Source organism: Panthera pardus, unplaced genomic scaffold (assembly GCF_024362965.1).
Source record: "Panthera pardus isolate Hobbes unplaced genomic scaffold, ASM2436296v1 HiC_scaffold_13, whole genome shotgun sequence".
Taxonomy (NCBI): Eukaryota; Metazoa; Chordata; class Mammalia; order Carnivora; family Felidae; genus Panthera; species Panthera pardus.
This window is the reverse complement of record NW_026526688.1, coordinates 34,849,789-34,870,147: the sequence shown is the minus strand read 5'-3', so window position 1 is coordinate 34,870,147 and position 20,359 is coordinate 34,849,789. Positions and strand designations below refer to the sequence as shown.

Sequence of the window (20,359 nt, the reverse complement as noted above, 5' to 3'; positions counted from 1 at the left end):
ACCAGGAGAGCAGAGTCTTAAAAGGCAGACGCGATGCTGCAAGATATTACTCGGGGCCACTCTGCACCCCACCCAGAGATCAGCCTCTAAAGACCTTCCAGGCCTGTCAGTCTTGAGGAAAACGTGCTGAAAGGCGTTCTGATGACTACCCATGCCTTGATCAGTCCAGGGCAAGGTGGCGTTAGCCTCTTCGTGAGAATTAAGAGGAGAACACATTTACCTCTATATTACGTGTTTCAGTGAGAGAAAAATTTTTGATTAAATGGGCGCTCTCCTCAACAAAGAAGCTTAGCACAGGCTCTTGAGTCTAAACTCTGTCACCTCCACGGTATATGCCCTCGCGTTGCACAAAAGGAGGTGGTGCTCCAGTGACACCACGCAGTGCGTCCTCCCTCATTTCTAGAACTTCACTCCACACACACACACCCGCCCCGGGTGCCCCCCTCCCCCATCCAGCCATCGTAACTGCTCCATAGATGGCATCCACAGGAACTGCCCCCACTCCAGGCCTTAGGAATGCCAACGCGTGCTGAGTAACACTGTTTGCAAAACTCCGGGCTCTGGGGGAAGATTACCCGTTGTTCCTGATCTCCCTTCAGCCCTGGGCACGTCCCTCTTGCGGTCCGGCTGACGCTGCCCAGTGACCACCCGCCCCCCTCCGCCCCGCCCGCCCCAAGGGCAGCAGCAGCAGCACCCTGGAGGTAGTACAACTTCCCGGGACACCCCCATGTCTTCTCTCGCCCCCGTCCGGTTGCTTGGAAATTTGCACTGGACAGTGACGTCACACAGGAAGGCGGGTCCCCACTATCCCGCACACCAATGGCGGGGCCGCGGCTGGCCTCTTCTTTTCCAGCGATTGGTGTCTGGGGCCCCTTTGCTCCACCCCAGCCCGCCATGGCGTCAGGCGCCGCAAAACCGGGGAGGTGGTTCCCACTTTAAGAAGTGAAGTTTTTCGCCCCCTCCCCCTCCCTGCCCACCTCCTGCAGCCTCCCGCGCCCCGCGGAGCTGGCGGATGGAGCTGCGCCGCGGCGGCGTAGGGAGCCAGGCTGTGGGGCGCAGGATGGATGGGGACAGCCGAGATGGCGGCGGCGGCGGCTGCAAGGACGGCGGGTCGGAGGACTATGAGAACCTGCCGACCAGCGCCTCCTTATCCACCCACATGACAGCCGGAGCGATGGCCGGGATCCTGGAGCACTCGGTCATGTACCCGGTAGACTCAGTGAAGGTGAGGAGCGAGAAGACTGTAGGCACGGAGGGCGCAGAGAGGGGAGCGTGCGTGCGTGCGTTTGCATCCCGCGCAAGAGCAGCCTGGGGGAGCGCCCCGAAAACACCTCTCCTCCGGGCTGTGGCGGGCGTGGGCCCGGCGCCCCGGCTCTCGCGGCGAGCGCGCCACTCCTTCCGCCGCGCGCCGGGGCCCCGGGGGGCGCCCCTCTGCCCACGGGGGTGCTCCCGCCGGCGCCCCGCACCGCTGCCTCCGCCGCCTTCCCGACGCGGGCTGCTCGCGGCGCTGCGGCGGGGGGAACTGGCGAGCGCCCCTGCTCTCGGCGGCGGCGGCGGCGGCGGAGTGCCCGAGGAAGCGATCGCTGCAGCTCTGCACAGTCTTACCACGTCTGCCCACGCGACCCTAGGGCTCGGTGGGTCCCAGCTCTTCGTGGCTCCCGCCGGCGCGCCCACTGTCCGAGCCGCGGCGAGAGGTGTCTTCTGGTCCGTTCAGGGCGGCCAAGGCTGCCCACACGTGCGCAGTTTCCGAGGGAGCTCGCCGCCGGGAAGCGCTAACCACGCTGGCGCGGAGAAACGTGGCCCCGGCTCGGCCGCGCGCCCTCTGGCCCGAGTGTGCTTCTGCTCCTGCTCCTGCTCCTGCTCCCCGGGTTTCTGGGGAGGCGTAGGAGTGGTAGGGGTTCTCTTGGTTCTTAGCAGCTCTCTTGGAGATACCGGTTCAGCGACGCCCTTAGGTGATCCCCTTCTCACGGGGTTTCTGCACCTCTTCCCCAGGAGTTCGGGCAGCTGAGCAGCCTAGAGGCAGCGAGCCCTGCGTTGACATTTGCCTTCTCTTTTTTTGTTGCAGGGAGGCGGGCAGGCAAGGAGAGCGTGAGCTCTACCACTCTTACTGTGGGTTGTGTAATAGGCACTCGGTTTGCCCGTCACTTCCCCAGGTAGTTTTACATGCATTTCTGCAAGGAGGCAGCGTTAGCCAGGAGTTTTCCTGTTAGACCGAGAGCTGCCTTCTGTCCGCCTATCCAGGACACCGAGTGGCAGGAAGGTAATGCGGGTATTGACACCTTGCACTTTTGTAAGCATAACTCCACTAATTCATCCAGCAACCCAGGGATTGACAGATGAAGAAACTGAGGCAAAGAGATAGCAAACTGATTAACCTGCCAGGCTGATACTCCACCTGCCTCCTCGGACTCCAGCCCCAGTGTGCTTTGGTGGCACTTATCTTGAAAGGCAGGGCTCACAGCGCTCCCTCACTGCAGCTGTTATCTTCTTGCTGATGCTGGCCCCACACTGGAGGTGTGAGGACCAGAATGTCTGACTCAGAGGGTTTTCCCTGCACTGGACAGCTCTCCTAGAGCTAGCCGTCAGTGGACAGATAGACACCAATCCAGTGAGAGAAAGCGTGAGCCTTTGAGGAAAGGTGAGGTCCAAGCCTGTAACTATGCCGCTGAGCCTGAGCCATCACACCTTTGGCTTGTCCAGCATGCCAGCAGGGAATGAAGGGAATGATCCTTGCTGCCAGGGTTATGGAGGGCAGCGGGGAGATCTTGCCTCTTAGGCTTTCAAAGCTTCTCCAGGGAAGACCTTGGACAGATACCAGGTGGCATTTGTATAGCAAAGAATCCCTCACAGGTAATAAAATTTCCCATATTTGAAGCTGTTGTCTCCAGTGCCTTTGGACAGAGTATCTAAAAAGTTAGGGGCAGGGAGGTGTTATTGGAGCAGGCACCAGACCCACAGCATCTCAGAGATGAACGTTCTATCGAGGAACTCTACCGTTTCAGAGATTTTGCGGAGTTCGCTTTAGCGCATCACTGTAGCTTATCTTTAGGATTGGAAATAATTAGTCATGCCTTTTCAACTCCCTTTTCAACACCCTAAAGAGGCATTTGTCTTACATGTTTAAGTTGTGTGTTCTGTTTAGTTTTTTCCCTGCCCCTCCTCCTGCCCTGTAGACGTTGTCTGTTTGGCTACAGATGTCACTGTGTACTTAGTGTTACTTTACTTAGCAGTTTTCACCTGTGGATAGAGGTAACAGGGTGCATGCGGTAGCTGGAGCTGGTCTGGCTGTCCTAGATAAGTCACTCGCCTTACGGGGCTTGACTGTAAAATGAAGGCCTGGGTTAGCTAATTAAGGAGTTCTTCTGTTTTTAAGCATGCAGGTTTGCTTTTAGAGCACCTCGCTTTTCACCACCACTTTCCCGGAAGCGGGTAGCAAGGATTATTCTTTTCATATTTCAGCTGAGCAAAAAGGCACAGAGAAAGTTAAGTGGCATGGGTCATTGCATGAGCCCAGGGGGGGCTGCAGCAGAGTGCCAAGGTCTGCCAAGATCAGCAGAATTGTCCGTGCCCAGCATGACCTATCAGGGATGCGTCCATGCTTCAGTCATGGAAATGCTCCATTTGGGGAGACCTCGACTGTGTGCTTAAATGTTTTGGGCGATGGAGACTGTGAGTAATGGAGTCAGAAGCCCTAGGTCGGGTTCGCAGCCCTGCCCCTAACTTGCTTCATGACTTAGGCACTGTTCGGTGCCTTAGTTTTGTCATTGGAAAGTGGGGGCAGTGGACCAGTTCAGTATGTCTCCCCATCCTTAACCTGTTCCCCTTTGTATGTACACAGAACACCCATCGTCCTCCTTTATGATACTTGACATTCCTGATAATTATCACGGTTGAAGCCAAGTCAGTGTGAACTGTAGGTTGGAAGAAAACGTTTTCTTTAATTTTATAAGGCACACAGTTTGAACTTTGATCATGTGACGTTAAGTGAGAGTATCGAGTGGGCCTGCTTTTTCTAGTTTTTCTGTCCTAGATGGTGGGGATCATGGAAGCTGGTGCTGGCCGCTTTCACCACTGAGCCTGTCCTCCTTGCTTTTGTGGTCACAGGGGCAGAAGGCCAGCCTTACTAATGCCTTAAAGTATTATGTTCACTATGCCTTCCCATGAAGTCCCATCCCCCCCATCCCCCCCGCCCCGTGTCATTTTAATGACCTGCGTTTTTCAAACTGTGCGTTGTGACTCATTAATGGCATCAACATTTTAAGAAAGACAGATTGGTGAGAGTTCAGAATTTAAGTGCGTGTGGCATGCAGTAAGGAGAGTGTTGCTTAGCGAAATTGGGGTGTGTGTGTGTGTGTGTGTGTGTGTGTGTGTGTGTGTATTCCCTGGCTGGCTGTGCAAAACGCTCTTCCGACTGGGGTTTATGGCCCCAGAAAGTATGAAGAACACTGAACCTGATGGGCACTAATGCCTCTTGAGCTCCAGTCGCAACAGCCTGTGATTATTAAAGCATTATTTGGAAGACCTTCCGCAAACTTTCACTGCTTCTTCCTGTGCCTTCTTCTCTCAGTCCCCAGGGGTGGACTGTGAGTGCTTACTAACCCATGAAGGGTCCAGCCACCCTGCCCTGCCATCCGTTCTGAGCCCCTGCATCGTACCAAGGTAGGGAACACGAGGGTTCTGCAGGGCTTTTGCCAACTGGTAGCGATGACTCATTCCTTTCCAACTGGGACTTTTGCAGCAGGTTCCCCACGATTCTCTAGCCGGCGCTCCACAGTGGCAAGGGGCATGGTCACCTAGACCAGCACGTGGGGGTGGCGGTGAAAAGCCCTGGTCGGGAACGCTCGAGACCGTGGGGAGAATGCCAGGTGGGTGGAGGAGGAAATTCCATCCAGATTAGGCACACCACTCTAGACCATGCTGAGTCCCGTGGTGGTGAAAGCAGGGGCAAAAGGAAACAGGAAAGATTTGAAGCGAGGGAACTTCCGCTGACCCTTTCTCAGACCTTTGCTTGCTTTGCTAGTCAGGGAAATGCTGCCCTTCACTCTGCTGGGAGAAGGCCTCCTGCCCAGCCGGGCCCGTGGCGCTGATGGTGAGGGTGTGAGGCTCAGCTTCTCTCTAGGAGCCCGTGGGTGCTGAGCCCGTTGGAAAGCTCAGTTGGCCTCGGGGAAGGGGGGGGAGTGGTTGCGTCGCTGGCCTTGCTGAGCTCTGAGCAGGAGTGAGCCAGGCAGGTGCCAGGAGGGCTCGGCATTCCTCACCCCGGAGTTTGCTCCACCGGGGCCTAGCCATGCAGGCTGACTGGTAGGAAGGGTGCTCAGTCAGAGTCCCCTCCCACCCACGTCAGAGCTTTCAAAACCCAGTGCAGTTCAGTAGATGCCATTCAGCTTCAAAAGGGCGTGAAATCCCAAATTGCTCTAGTTCTTGCGAGAAAATTACAATGATTTTTCTGTCTCTCTTCTCCTGTCTTGTCTCCTTCGCGTCCCTCCCCTCCGTTCTTTTCTGTCCTTAAGTGGGAGGTGCTTTTCTAAAAGGTGCATTTGGGAGGGCCAGGGAGTCAAGAAAGGAGTGCCCTTGAACTCGGGTCCTGTTCTCTGCCTCGTGAGCACCCGTGCTGCTGCCCAGAGCCGGGATCTGCACCTTGCAGGCCTGCCGCTGGAGGAGGGGGCGGATCTGACCCAGCCCCGTCTGCCCGGACGTGGGGGAGGGGTGGGCTGGGGCAGAGGGCTTGAGGGGGCGCCCCTGGGATTCTAGTGGGCAGAGAAGGCGCCTTCACCTCTAGAGAGGGGCAGTGGGGGCTTCATGGGGGATTTAACCGACTGGGTCCTTTAAAGCACTCAGGGGTGTGCACATGTCACAGGGGAAGAGAGGGCGTTGCTCTGTGGAGTGTTCTTCCCCTGCCTTTTCCTGGTTTTCATTTGGGCCTGTTTTCACCACCTTTGGCCATCTCATTCATGAGGACTTTTGTCCCATCTGCTCTTTGGAGCAATGACCAACTGTAGTCCCACTTTCCCTTTTTTTTTTTTTATGGGATTTTGACCCCCCCTTCCAACTCCAGTTGGGCTGTCCTTCCCCAACCCACTGGATGAACTGGCTTCTGTGTGTTGAATGAAGCCTTTGGCAGTCTCTCTTAAACTCCAGAACATTCTGGCTCTCTTCATATCTCTCCTAGTACCCAACATTTCCTTCTCAGAGAGTTTTCTTTTTCTTTTTTTAAACCTCAGTGAGCCCTCTGGCCTCATGGGTGCTGGCTGCAGACACATGGCTACAGTCATGCTGTTTTTTGCCGGGCGCTTCAGGAAGCACCGTGAGCCCTAAGCCGGCCCTTCCCCTCCCCACCTCCACCTGGGGTGTTCACGGCTGACATTTCTCATAGGGGAGAAGTATCTCATCCCTTTGTCTTTAACTATATAAGCCTTCCCTCCATCTCTTTCTGAGCCGGATGTCTCACCCTCAGAGAACTATCCTGGGGAGATTCAGAGCCCAGTCTTTGACTTACTGGTTGGGGCAGGACACTTAGCTTCTCTGAGGTGTCATTTCTTTGTAAAATGCAGACACTAACTTTCTTGCTGCTTTCTCTCTCCTGACCCAGCTGTCCATTGCTTTCTTCTTCCCTCGTTATCGGTCAGACCCTACGGAAGTGCCTTGTAACAAGCTCCCTCATAGCCTCACCCTGTGCTCCTTCTGCCTGCCTGAGCTGAGAGAAATTCAGCTCTTCTCCTGAGGCCGCTCCTTCCTGGAGGATTCCCATCAGCTCAAACCCAGGCACCGTTATCCACTAGCATCTTATCAGCCTCTCCTCCTTTGATGCTCCTCTCCTCCCTCTTCTCTCCTGTCGCCTGCTCGCCTCCGCCTCCAGCCTGACTTACGCTGAGGGGCAGGAGGCGGACTCGTGAGGAGCAGGGACCCTTGAGCCAGACTGTGTGGACTGGGCCCTGGCTCCCCTTAGTGTGGCCTTGGGCAAGTCCCTTCTGTCTGTGCTGTGTTCCCTGTTTGTGAAAAGGAGGCAGGCGGTACTGCTGCCTGTGAGTGACTGTGAGGGTTAAGTCCCTAAAGCACCGAGGACAGTAGCTGCTGTGCAGTGAGTGCTCCCCGGGGGTCATGGGCACCAACGTGGTTTTGCAGCCCCTTCCCCCCCACCCCCGGGGCTTTGGCGTCTGGCTCACAGACTGCTCCCACTGCGAATGAATGCTGTCATCACCCGAGAATGTCCCCTCCTGGCCACTGCCCGACGAACATCCAAATCCCTGCGTTCTTTATGCCCCTCAGGCTGATGGCGTCTACCTCCATGGGGCCTTGTCCTAACCCCCACCTTTTCCACCTGGAGGTCTTGAGTCCAGATGTCTCAGCCAGGCCACACTGGGCTAGGTCTCAGCCTCTTCTCTTCCCTCTCAGCCTGTCCCTGTCGCCTTCATCCAGACTGGGGCCTATGACCCACTCCGTGCATCCACTCCCGGGGCCTCTCGTTTCCTGCCTTCGGTTCTTCCCGCACCTGCCTGCCCACACCCCGGTCTTGGATGACCCATCGACCCACGGGGCAGCCGAGCCCTTCCGGAGAAAAGCCCCATATTGCCTCCTTTGGCGCCGTGTATGCCCACGCCTCCGGGGCCCGTAGCCTGTCCTGCTGTGGGTTCTGGTCAGTCTCAACAGCCGTTCCAGACCATGCTCTTGCTTCTCAAACTCCCATCCCTCTGCTTTTTCAGCCTCTGCGCGGCATCTTGCTTGCTCTAGTTCATAGAGAAACCAGGACCCCAGTCAAGCTCACCTTCCCGTCACTGTCCTTCCAACCAGTGTGCCGTTCCCCACCTTCCTACTGTCGTTAAGGTAAGAGGGCCCTTCCTCTGTCAAAGATGAACCAGCGGGCCTAGGGAAAGGGGGTGTGTGGGGACCTCCCACATACACCTGCATTTCAATCCTGGCTCTGCACCTGGGGCACATTAGGGGCCTGTCTCAGCTCAGTCTCCTTGTCGGCAGAGTGGGGAGGTTAATGCCGAGGCCTACCCGGACAGAAGGCTGGGACAGACTTAAACGAGGCAGTGCAGATAAAGCACCAGTGCTCTCTGAATGGTCATGATGGGAGTCGTTTCGGTCATCTCCTGAGTAACTCAGTTTCGGTATCTTTTGCCCTCCCCCCGACCAGCGATTCCCTCCTAAAAGCATCGGTACAGTCCAGACTTGTCCCGTCTTAAATAACAGACAGACCCCAGACATCTCACCTTGACCCCATGTGCCCCGAGGGTTTTTCTCGGTAAAATAACAAGTGTTGTGAGAGGAACGTGGGCACTCGGCCTCTCCTTCCTCACCTGTCCACCCCTCCCCTCACCCCCCACCGGCCAGGCCTTTGGCTCTGTGCCCACCACTCTGCTGCACCCTCACGGAAGCTGCTGGTGATCTCCTTGCTAATAAATCCAGTCGTCGTTTTCCTGGCCCCTCTGATGTGGGGCAGCCGCCTGGTCTTCCTTGGAAGCCACTCTCTTTTCTTCCCTCAGGACACGTGTCTCCGTTTCTGCCTGGGTCCTGATAACTCGTAGATGGCGGACTGGTGTCTCCGGTCCCGTCTTCCCCGGAGCCGGCTGTCCTGTTGCCTCACAGCCATGTCGCACACTTGGCTGTCTCGGTGTCCATGATGGCCACGTTCCCGCCTGGGCCCCCTCCCTCAGGAACGTGGCGACTGTGGTCAGCTTTCCTCTCGCCTCTGCCCACTCTCCCCCCCTCCCCCTGTATGTTTCCAAGACCCTTCCGTTTCTGCATCTGTGATAGCTCTTTGATTTGTTCTTCTCCTTCCCGTTGGGGCCACCTTGGGGCCTTCAGGGGACTCACTGTCTCCTTTGCAGTGATGGCTTCCCTGACCACCCGAGTCACGACTGAGTACGCCCTCCCTCTCCTCGCCCCCACTTCCCCGTTGCCGGGCTCTGCTGTTTTTCTCCACCGCGTGTGTTACCTTCTAACACACAGTGCCCTTTACTTTTATTTATCGTTTGTGTTCTTTGTACGTTTATTTATATGTTATTTATGGTTCGTCTCCCCTTATTTGAATGTAAGCTCCCAGTGGGCGGGAATCTTTTAGCTCTTTTGTTCTCTCGTTTGTTCCCATTGCCGGAAACCACACCCGGCACATAGTAGGTGCTCAGTTAAGGATTTGTTGAATGAATTACTGTCAATCACTCCTGGTCATCCTCACCTCTGAGGCCTCCAGCTTCTAGGCAGGCTGCAGTTTTCTTAAGCAGGGAAGAGTCACAGTGCCCGTCCTGCCCACCTTTCAGGTCCAGTTACTGCCTCTAAGAAGAAAATGCAGCCAGATTTGCAGTGAACCGCGCTTAAACAATGAACACAATTTAAAAAGTATAAAGCTCTCTGCAGGTGCCAGGGCATGACATTATCAACCTGGGATCCTGTTAAAAGGTAAGGTTAGCTGATTGGAATGGAAAATCCAGCCTGTTCTTCAAGTGCCGCAGAGCCCACAAGGGGGGCTGAGGCCCAGCCCCATCGGCTGCCTCTCATGTCACATGGTGTCTCTCTCCGCCCACTCCCCCAGCTGTCCTAGTTGCTTTCAGAATAAAGCCTGAACCTTGGGTAGTGTGAGATACCCAGAGCCTCTCCTGCTCTGACGTGTTGGCCAGAGCAAGACAGATAAAGGTATTCTGTTCTGTGAATACCGGTTGAATGGATGCAGACACGGTTGTTTTACAGAGACGTGGGGACGAAAGTGCTTTGAAATATGCTATTAAAAAATGCTAGTTTTAATTTTATTTGTGTGTGTGTGTATGTGTGGTTTTTGAATCCATGTGGATCTTACCCACAGAAAGACTTTCTCAGCCCTTTTGTATTTTTTTTCTTTTTTTGCAGTAGAACTCGCAAGTCTCAGTGTTTCCCCCAGTGAGGCTGTTAATTCATCTGGCCACCCACTTCATTCCCCACTTACTGAGCTCCTTCCCTGCCAGGCTCGGTGCTAGACATCAGGCAACAAAAATAAGTCCCGGCCCCTGTTCCCGGGGCATTGCTCCCTATAATTAGACCTTGAGCTAAGGTGGCAGGACCGGCTCTCTCTGAAAAGAAGAATGGCCCAACTTGGTATTTGCTTTCAAATAGGCACAAGGTCTGGGGTGTCTGGACTCTGGACTCAGGCTGCCATCTTGCAGGTCTGGAGCCTGCCGGGAAGCATTGTTTTGGGCTTCTTTGCTGAGCAATCTTGAATTGGCTCCTTCCCCTGGAGGAGACAGTGGCCCTCAGTTGTACCACCCGCCCCCCCGCCCCCCCCCCCCCCCCCCCCCCAGTCCTCTTCCTTGCTCCTGAGGTCATTAGTCATTCTGGAAGCTGAAATCGGCTCCCAGAAGGTAACTCTGAAAACATCCTCCACCCTACCAGTAATCCCAGACGGTCGGGAAGGGCCGTTGTCTGGTCACTAAGAGGTGTTATGGTTTCACATTCATGCTTTCTCTCTGAAGAGAAAACAAAACGTGTTGAAATAGAGATCCCAGCAGCAGCTTGGTTGAAGCAAGAATTGCATAACAGCTTTAGAAATGTCTGGCCCTTGTTGGGTCAAGTTGAGGGGCTGCAGCTTTGTGTCACTTGAGGGGACTTTCTCTGGGGCTTCTGGATCCATGGGACGCATCGGGCGAGAGACACAGCAGTGGCACCCGAGGTCTGGCTGGCAAAAGCCCTGCCCTGATCTCTCATAGTGACCGCTTTTTTGTTCCCTGGTCTGGCTATAAGGGCTACATTTGAGATGCTCCTTTGGGCAGGGGTGTGTGTGTGTTCAGGCTTGTGCTGGCCTTGAGGCCCCTAGAAAGGGCACCCAATTGGGGCAGGGTAGGCCCTAGGAAGTTAAGTCCTGGTCCTGCCATTGGCCAGCTTTGAAACTTTGGCCAAGTTACTTCTCTAGGCTAGTGCCTCCTTGTCTAATAGACTAATACTAGCCTTTTCTTTTTATGTTTTATTTCATTTTATTTATCTAAGAAATTAAAAAAAAATTTTTAAATACTTATTTTTGAGAGAGAGAGAGAGACATAATGTGAACAGGGGAGGGGCAAAGAGAGAGAGAGGCACAGAATCTGAAGCAGGCTCCAGGCTCTGAGCTGTCAGCACAGAGTCCAACGTGGGGCTTGAACCCATGAACCATGAGATCATGACCTGAGCCAACATTGGATGCTTAACTGACTGAGCCACCCAGGTGCATCTCCCCCCCCAGTTTTTTTTAATGTTTATTTATTTTTGAGAGAGAGACAGAGTGTGAGCGGGGAAGGGGCGGAGAGAGAGGGAGACACAGAATCCAAAGCAGGCTCCAGGCTCTGAGCTATCAGCACGGAGTCGACACGGGTCTCAAACTCACGGACCATGAGATCATGACCTCAGCTGAAGTCGGATGCTTAACCAACTGAGCCACCCAGGTGCCCCTATTTTTTATTTTAAATGTTTAGTTATTTTGAGAGAGCGTGCATGTGCAAGTGGGGGAGGGGCATTGAGAGAGAGAGAGAGAGAGAGAGAGGGAAGGAGAGAGAGAGGGAATCCCAAGTAGGTTCCAAGCTCTCAGCGCAGAGCTGGACACAGGGCTCAATCTCAGGAACTGTAAGATCATGACCTGAGCCAAAATCAAGAATTGGAGGGTCAGCCAACTGACTGAGCCACCCAGACTCCCCTAATATTAGTCTTAGACTAACATTGCTGTTTCCTTATTTGACGGGGCTGGGATCAGGTGGGATCCCATTTGTGAGCAGCTTTTCTAAACCCTGACCTGCCCAGATAATGACAGATCGTATCAGAGGCAATACACTTAATGATTGAGAGCAGCTCAGGTTAACAGCGCAGGGTCTGGGGCCAGACTGCCTGGGGACGGTGCCCAGACAAACCTCTTTGTGCCTAATTTTTCTCATCTGTAATAACAGGGATAATAAGAGGACCCACCTCAGTGTTGCTATGAGAATTATGATATTGAATTATGACACACCTAGAGTGTTAAGAATAGCGTCGGTACCTGTTAAGCACTCAGTTCGTTTTAGCTCCTATATTGTTTCTAAAAGCGTTATTACTTGAAGGCCTGCCTATGCCTGTATGTCGTTTCTGCACTTGTATATTGCAGTATTTTTGTATTGTTTCGATCTGCATTCTGTCTTTTGATTCTCTTAGCTCTCCTTTGAAGGTGGGAAAAGGCATGTACTGTTTCACGTTTCACAGATGAGAAAACTCAGCTTCAGAAAAATAGCATTTTCTGCTACACCAGAGCTAAGGGGGGAGAATGTGGAAGGGAGCAGGTGAGAGCAACAAGTGAGGTGGGGAGTAGACTCACATGTTAATGGCCGCAGAGCCCCTGGGCTGGGTTCTGAGAGGAGCAGATGATGCGGCCCCAGCCACGTTATTGGGAGGGAGGGATTGGAATTAAGGGAGAGCCAGCAGGGAAAGTATGGTGTGGAATGCAGGGCTCCAACATATACGTAGGAGTTCTTCGGTCAGAAAGTATGGTGTGGAATGCAGGGCTCCAACACATACATAGGAGTTCTTTGGTCAGATACTCCAGTACAGAGGGCAAGGGGATGATGACAAATGGTTGTTGCTGTAGGTAAGTCGTGGCTTCACTCTCTGGAGTGAATTGCAGAGGCACCTTCTCTTTTCAGCAGGGAGTTGAAAAGTTGGGCTCAGTATAGTGATTTGAATTTGGACTGGCCTGAGAATCGTTTTGCAAATCATGGTATAAAGATGGCCTGTTGGGATGAGCTCTACATCAGAGTTCCTTGATCTAGGGCAGCAGTTTTCTTATCTTACACGGGGAAGGGTAGCGATGCCTGACTTACCTTCCTGGTAGGTCTACTTAGTGCATCCAGGAAGAAAGGATGGCCAGGCTTGCAGCGAACGAGCCTTTCTGCTGCTGAAAAAGTATAAAGCTGTCTGCAGGTGCCAGGTCACGGTATTTACTATCAGACTGGGATCCTGTTAAAGGGGTAAGGTTTGCTCCCTGCAATGGAAAATACGGGCTCTTCTTCCAGCCGCTGTAGGATTCGCCGCAGCTGCGTGGCCGCGGGCACTTCACCTCTCTCCTTACACAGTCTCCCATCTGTTGAGGAAAGACCAGCAGGCGGGAGCCTGCTCCCGCCTCTTTCTCCGGGTAGTACTCCGAGCATGCTCAAAACAACACACCCAACACTGACTCCGTCGGGCTGGCATGGAGAGGAGCTGCGTGTGGCTCCTGAGATTGAGGCTAGTGAGTGACCAGGCCACGTGCAGGGGACGTCGGGCCCCGTTCATCTCGCGGGGGGGGGGTTTGCATTTTATGTGCTCGCTTGTCCTTTTTTTAAGTGAGTCTGCCCCTTGCGTGCCAGGCAGATGGGGCTGGGGATTTTCCCATCTCGGTCCCTCGTGTCTCGGTTTTCCTTGTTTGTTCACGACTGCGGTCACAGGAAAGTAAGAGGGGAAGGAGGTAGGACACAGACGCCTTTGTCTCGAGGTCCTCCAGTCCTCGTCTCCTCGTGCTGCCCGCTTTGAGGGCAGTGCCGGCGCCTCGCTTGCCCGGGGCCTGGCCGTAGACACCGGCAGCCCGTGGGAAGCTTGCCAGCCAGGCCTGCTCGAGAGGGGGACGCGCCAGGCCTTGCCTCTGGCTTGCAGTGCTCCACTCCCCTGGAGCGGGGCATGTCCCAGGGATGTCCCAGGGCCGTCACGAGCCTGGACGAAAGGAGCTGACGAGCAGATCTAAGGAGTCCGACCAGAGCAGGGAAGCCTTCCCAAAGGAAAGACGTCGGTGTGTGTGTGTACGTGTGTGGCAAACCCGGGGCGTGTCTTTAACTGAAGAACTGAGTCGGTCTCTTTCCTTAGTCACTGTCTCCACGGCTTATTTGCTAAATGTGGGCTTGCGTCAGCTCGGTTCGTAGAAACGTGGAAGAGCTGAAAGGCATTTGCAAAAATGTAACTTCGGCCCCTGGACTTCACTCGGTGACCAGATTAATTAAGGAGGGGGGCACATGGAGAGTGAGCACGGGTGCTGGGCATGAGGGAGCCAGAAGGCTCGAGACACCTCTGGGGTCTCTGCCCACGGAAGTCCCTGTGTGGCCCAGAGGACAGACGTATGGATGAGTCTTTCCTGTAGGAGGTGTTGAGCCTGTACTCAGGGGCCCGGAACCTCATCCAGAAGGGTCAGGAAAGGGCCCCTTGGGGCAATGGCTCAGGATCCACATCTAGACCAAAGGAGACAGAGATACTCGAACAAAACCATGTGATTCTCTCCCCTAGGCTGTCACTTCCTGTCCCCGAGGTGCCTGGCCATAAGCAGGACACTCGCACCCCTCTGACACTCTGATCTTGGGGTTCTGTCCTGAGCCTCCTGACTGCAGAATCTGCAGAGAAAGTTTTTGTGGTTTGAGGTCACCACACTGGGGCCTCCACAGGGGACCTGCCCCCCCTGCTCTGAAATTTTCTACCCCTGTTTTCTGAAATTTCTTCTTTTCCTCCCCCGTGTTCTGGGATTTTAATTCCGTTTGGCCACTCAGCGACTGCCTGGTGGCTTTTCCTCCCTGAGTAGGAACTTTTACCGCAGCGCTAAAGCCCCGAGGAGGGCGGAAACCAGGAGGAAGGGAGGAAAGCTGTCATGTCAAAGGCATTTCTGCTCATAATTGGTTCATAATTAATGGGTAGCATTAGTGGCAAATGCCAGCAGCAGCAGCAGCCAGAGAAGTGGCTAAAAATTAAATACAGTCACATGACTCGTGGAGGTTTAGGGTTTGCCTGAATGACCTTTACTGGCACAGGTCACAGTTTGTAGGGTTATGAGAGAAAGACTCGACAAACAGTGAGATTGATCTGGAGCCCCATGGCACCTGGACCTTTTCTTGAAACTCAGTTTCTCATGTCATTCCTTAGCACTTTTTAAAGGCAACTATGTAGCTGAACACTCTACCCTGTCCTCTCTTTCCTTTTTAGCCTCTCTGGCTCTGGTGGTGCTTCCTATAAAACGCAGAGTACAGTCCCTCGGCTGGTCCATCAGTCTCTGGCAGTTTTGATAAAGAGCCTGAAACTTGAGGAATGTTCCCCTGGTGTCTGTATGAAGCCAGGTTTAGACAGAAGCTCCTGGAACTCGCAGCTTCTGGAAACCGAGTCCTGTTTCTGTAAAAGGCCAGTCCGGTGACATGGACAAGAATCGGCTGACCCCGAGGCCAGCCCTCTGTTTCTGTGTCTGCGGATTCCCCTGGCACAGGAGGTCTTTGTTACCAAATCTATTTGCTGAGTGTTTTGAAGGAGGACGTGTGTGGGCCTTTTCAGTGTCGTTAGACAATGCTGAGCTGTTATCCAGAAGAAATGGTTGGGATAGAAGCCAAGATTTGATCTGGTTCAAGTTATACCATAGAAAGTGCCCGGTCGGGACAGGAGCCATCAGTGAAATGGTTAAAATCCTAAAAAGTACGTGAGACTAGAGAGCTCTCTTTTAATGTAATTGTGTTAATTTTTTTCCCCTGGAATCTTTGATAATAAACTTTTTCCTGGCTTCTCAGATAATAAACTGAATTAACGTACACGTATTCACGCAGGCCAGGAAGGGTGAAGCGTTACGTGAACTTGCTTTGCAAATTACTGAATATTTATGGTTGGCACTTAGAGCTTTAAGAATATCAGCCTCAAAAGTGACTTTTCACTCTAAAAACAGTGTAATAACAACAAGGAGTATATTGACATGTTGGAAGACTCCTAGCTTCTTCGGTGCTTCTAGAAGAATCTTCCAAGTTTCCGAAGGAGGTGGAGGAGGGGCTGGAAGTGCGTGCAGTTTGTGGTGATGGCGATGTAGCCAGGATGGCCTCAGGTGGCAGCACCTTCCATTACTGTCCCTCCGCAGGCTGCTGAGCCCGCTGGTGGTGCTGCCCCTGACCCTGAGTTGGAAAGTCTCGTTTCAGACCTCCTGTGGGTGTCTCTTTCAGGGATCTTTTGTATTTTCTGATAATCCAGTCACAAGAAAGTTTCTGAAATTCTCTTCTAGACCCTAAGAACCGAAAGTCACTGCAAAGCTGGACTTTTACCAGGAACTGCTTTAAATTGAAAACAGATTTCTGATCTGTGAGCAGCCAGTTTAAGGGACAGGGAGAACTTTGTCAACTCAGGACTTGAGCTTGGAGGGCAGGGAACGAACTGAGAAAAAGGCAAGGCAAAAAAGCCTTTTCTTTGTGAACACAGGCACATGAAACATTTGTATTTTAGGGTGAATTGTAATTAGCTTAAGATAATCAGGGGCCCACCAGCTGAGTGACCTTGAGAAAAACATGTCACTTGTCCCAGTCTCAGTTTCTTCATCTGTAAAATGGCAAGATTCTAAATTTTTTCCACTCTTTTTTTTTTTTTAATGTTTATTTATTTTTGAGAAAGAGAGACAGAGTGTGAGCGGGAAAGGGGCTGAGAGAGAGAGACCCAGAATCTGAAGCAGGCTCTAGGCTCTGAGCTGTTGGTACAGAGCCTGACGCAGGGCTCAAAACCACGAACTGTGAGATGATGACCTGAGCCGAAGTCGGACACTTCACCGACTGAGCCACCCAGGTGTCCCTCCACTCTTTATTTCCATGGGGCAGTATTACTTTTGGGCACCCCCTTTTGACTTGAAATGTATAGAGGGACAAGCACTTCTGTTTGTAGGAGGACACCGGAAGACCCCTGCCCTGGAATGCTAGGGGGCTGAGGAGCAGGGACCAGAGTCAGCTGCCAATATACCATTTGGGGTCCCTGCATCCTAGAGTGCCTGCCTAGAAATTATAGTCTGTTTGATTTACTTAAACCTCCAAGTACAATGCTTAAAGGCTGCAAACCATTCATTCAGGCAATTCCAGAAATGCTGAATGGTCACAGCCCCACCCTGGAATCAAGGGGAGACATGTAGCAGATGCTTCTGGAAGGCCCTGTTTATGACTCTGACTCCTTCCTGCTGGGGACCTTTTACAAGTTCACTACCAGGAAGCTGAGTCATTGAGGGGTCAGCTGGCATGGCCAAGGTCACACAGCATTGCCAGAAGCACAGATGAGTTAGCCCAGATGACCCGAGTGTTTGGGGGAAGCGTTGTGGTGAATGACAGGTTGGGGGGGGGGGTTCCTCACTTGGGAGGCTCTCAGGCGTGTCCCCTCCTGGTGACAGGAACACCTCTGCTCCTCATGGTTGGCACTCCTATTTGGATTTCACAATGAGAAACGTTCTCCTGTGTTCTTCACCTCCTTTCTTCCTCCTTTTCTGTTTGCAAATCCATGGCAGGAGGTCAGGACCGAACAGACTGAAGGATAAAATGATGTTTTCAGGACACCCGTGGGCTCTGTGTCCTTCTGTGCCTTTCTGAGCTCATCCCCTGGAACTCAGCAGGCTGCCAGTGACACAGCCTTCTCAGGGCCTCTGGCCGCCCCCCACCTGCACTACCTGTGCCTCACGTAGCCCCTCTGTCCTGAGCTCCACTTGGCCTGACTCACCCAGCCTCAGTTCTTGGCTTCCAAGTCACTTCCAGGACCCCTCCCCACGTGTAAATTAGGTCTCGTGCCTTTGCTGTCCTTTTGCTTTCCTTCAGGGTCCTTAGACTTTGCCATATTTTATTTGTGCGACTTTTGGTTTACTCTGCCTGTGCCTGCTAGACGACAGACTCTTTGCAGGCAAGGACCTGGTGCCCTGCACCACTCAGCCCCAGGACCCCTGTCGGCACACTGACGATGTTTATGGAGTGGGGAGAAAAACCCTGCTGTTTTACCACTTTCAGGCCATTCACTCGCGTCCCCCGTGCCAGTCTTGTGCTCTCACTTCTGGAAACCCTTCTCATCAGATGGCTTCGGCTTATATTTTTTTCATTTTTTTTAATGTTTGTTTATTTTTGAGAGAGAGAGAGAGACAGATTGAGAGTGGGGGAGGGATAGAGAGAAAGGGAGACACCCGAAAGAGGCTCCAGGCTCCGTGCTCGAAGCACAGAGCCTGACACGGGGCTTGAACCCATGAACCGTGAGATCATGACCTGAGCTGAAGTCGGACGCTTAACCGACTGAGCCACCCAGGCGCCCCAAGATGGCTTCAGTTTAAATCGTACACCCAAGTTCTCTTTTCCAGGATGAGGGTTTAGTCGGCATGAAAGCTCACCCATGATTGTAGGTTCCTGCCCTTCCCTTCGGCATCCAGTAAAACTTAAATATGACTCCCCCAAAAGCTTATGAAACAGTTTGTACATGCAGACGTTTGTGCATGTGAGCGGGTTCCAGAGGCTGGAATATGAATCTTCAGGATGTTTCCTTCGGTGTCTTTCCCCTGAGACGCTTAGAACTTCAAGCCTGGTGTTTCTGGCGTTTGGCTTTCTTTCTCTGTTATTGGCTGGTGTGCAAGGTGTGTGAAGAGCACAGGAGACCATCGTCTCTGGCTATGACCTGACCCAACCCACCTGTAAATCAGCCAGCATTATGGAGATAATTTGATCTTAGCATTTGTGTGAAATCTGGCTTTCAGTAACATCTGGGAAGTTTCCCCTGAAGCCCTGCTGAGACCTCCAGCGTATGCTGAGGATACGCTCTGGAGCTCGGCTCTGATGGGGCTGCCCCTCTATGTGGCAGGCCCCAGAAGATGATGATGTGCATCGTGCTGCAGGACACAGCACGTGGATAGCAGGACACAGCCCGGAGACAGCTGTCGGCGGGGTTTCAAGTGCCTACTTTGTATGTGCCTGCGGGTAAAAAATTTTGTGCACCTCTGAGTTCTCGACAATCGCGTATTGATTGTCTGTTGCATAAAGCACGCTGCCAGGACCCTGAGATCACAAATGCCATGAGGCTGTCCCCTCCTTCATGCCCTTAGACGTTAATGGAAGACAGGCATGCAGACACATCACCTGATGTAATTATAAGTAGTGAAATGAGCAAGAGAAGGCTGGCGACAGGGCTGCTTGGAAAAGTCTTTTCTTCCTGTGGTTAATAGGCTAATAGTGGGGCATGCTTTAGAAGGTGTGGCCTCTGTGAAGGGTGTGGAAGCTGCTGTTGCAGAAGCTGACAGGACCACACTTGACATGAGAACTGTATGCAGGGCTTCAAGGTGCCCGGCTCCCTGGGCCTGCGGGAGTGGATTCCAGGAGAGCCGTCACCCACGACGCTCAGGGGGTCCCCTGCACTCCCCGGCTCTGATGGCCTGCCATCGGTGTCGTCACCCCGGTCCGTAACATACAAACACTTGGCTGGTTTTTGGCCTGAGCAGTTGGGGTACTGATTCCTGGGATACTATCTTTTGGGGTGGGCATGGGCCAGTGTCACAGGGAACCACTGCATCCTTGAGGCTGGGGGCCACCTCTGGGAAGGGATGGAGATTCAGATTCTACATCTTAACCATTTCTGCCTTCTGTCCAGGAGTCCCCGGGCTCACCTTCCGGGTGCTTCCTTCCAAGGCGGGCTCTGGAGCCGGAAATATTACTGTGTCTAGGGGATCACGCTGTGCCTTTGAGACCCCTGGTTTGCCTTTGGCAAAAACATGCAAGCAAGCAAACAAACCAAAAAACGCTATTTCAGGGGTTTAGAGGAAGGTTAAAGGTGTTAGAGGATTACGTGATTGTGACAGGATCTCAGACTGTGAACAGCATGTGGAATGAGCTATTGATTAGATTGAGGATTTCAAAGAGGTTGTGTTAAATACATATAACGTGAAATTTACATCTTAACGGTTTTTTTCTTCCTTTTCATTTTCATGAAGTTTTAAATTTTAATTCCAGTGACGTTAACGTATAGTGTTATGCTAGTTTCAGGTGTCTAATACACCCTAATGCCCTTAAGTGTGTCATTCAGTAATGTCCAATCCGTTCACACTGTTGTGCAACCAATCTCCAGAACCGTTTTGATCTTCTCAGAGTAAAACTGTCCCCTTGAAACAGCCACTCCCCATTCCCCACCTCACCGCAGCCCTTCGCAACCCCCATCCCACTTTCTGTCTCTGGATTTGGCTATTCTAGGTGCCTCGTGTAAGTGAAATCATACAGTATTTGTCTTTTTGTGACTGGCTTGTCTCATAATGTCCTTAAGGTTCATCCATGTTGTAGCATGTGTGAGAAGTTCCTTCCTTTGTAAGGCTGAATGATAGTGTTGTACAAGATACCACATTTGTTCAGCCGTTCACCCACAGATGGACGTTTGGGTGGCTTCTACCTGTTGGCTGTTACGAATAATGTTGCTATGCACACGGGTGTGCAAATATGTCTTTGGGACCCTGCTTTAAATTTTTTTTTGTTATAAACCAGAAGTGGGATTGCTGGATCATATGGTAATTCTATTTTTAGTTTTTTTTTTTTTTTTGGAAACCACTGTACTGTTTCCATAGGGGCTGCACCATTTTACATTTCTACCCACAGTACACAAGGCTTGCAATTTCTCTTGCGTTTCATTTCATTTTTTGATTTCTTTTCCTTCCCTT

The 20,359-nt window shown here is 52.6% G+C and overlaps 1 protein-coding gene and 1 long non-coding RNA gene across 5 annotated transcripts in view; one reads left to right on the top strand and one right to left on the bottom strand.

The window, feature by feature from the left end:
- LOC109277328 (uncharacterized) overlaps positions 1–2,063 on the bottom strand; it is a 28,638-nt gene extending 26,575 nt beyond the window's left edge. The window contains exon 1 of the long non-coding RNA XR_002085105.2: positions 1,606–2,063. This is a non-coding gene — a long non-coding RNA (uncharacterized LOC109277328). The remainder of the gene's footprint in view (positions 1–1,605) is intronic.
- Positions 865–20,359, top strand: part of SLC25A37 (solute carrier family 25 member 37) — a 39,589-nt gene continuing 20,094 nt past the window's right edge. Inside the window, exons 1-2 of one of the 4 annotated variants that reach the window (XM_019466927.2) lie at positions 1,112–1,225; positions 7,698–7,818. Coding sequence is in view for 1 of the 4 variants with exons in the window: in XM_019466926.2 (XP_019322471.2) it covers positions 1,013–1,225 (213 nt within the window). In the remaining 3 variants the exon portion in view is untranslated. Of the gene's footprint in view, positions 1,226–4,637; positions 4,660–7,697; positions 7,819–20,359 lie in introns of those variants that run through there. The other 3 variants (XM_019466926.2, XM_053900956.1, XM_019466929.2) reach the window with 3 other exon arrangements.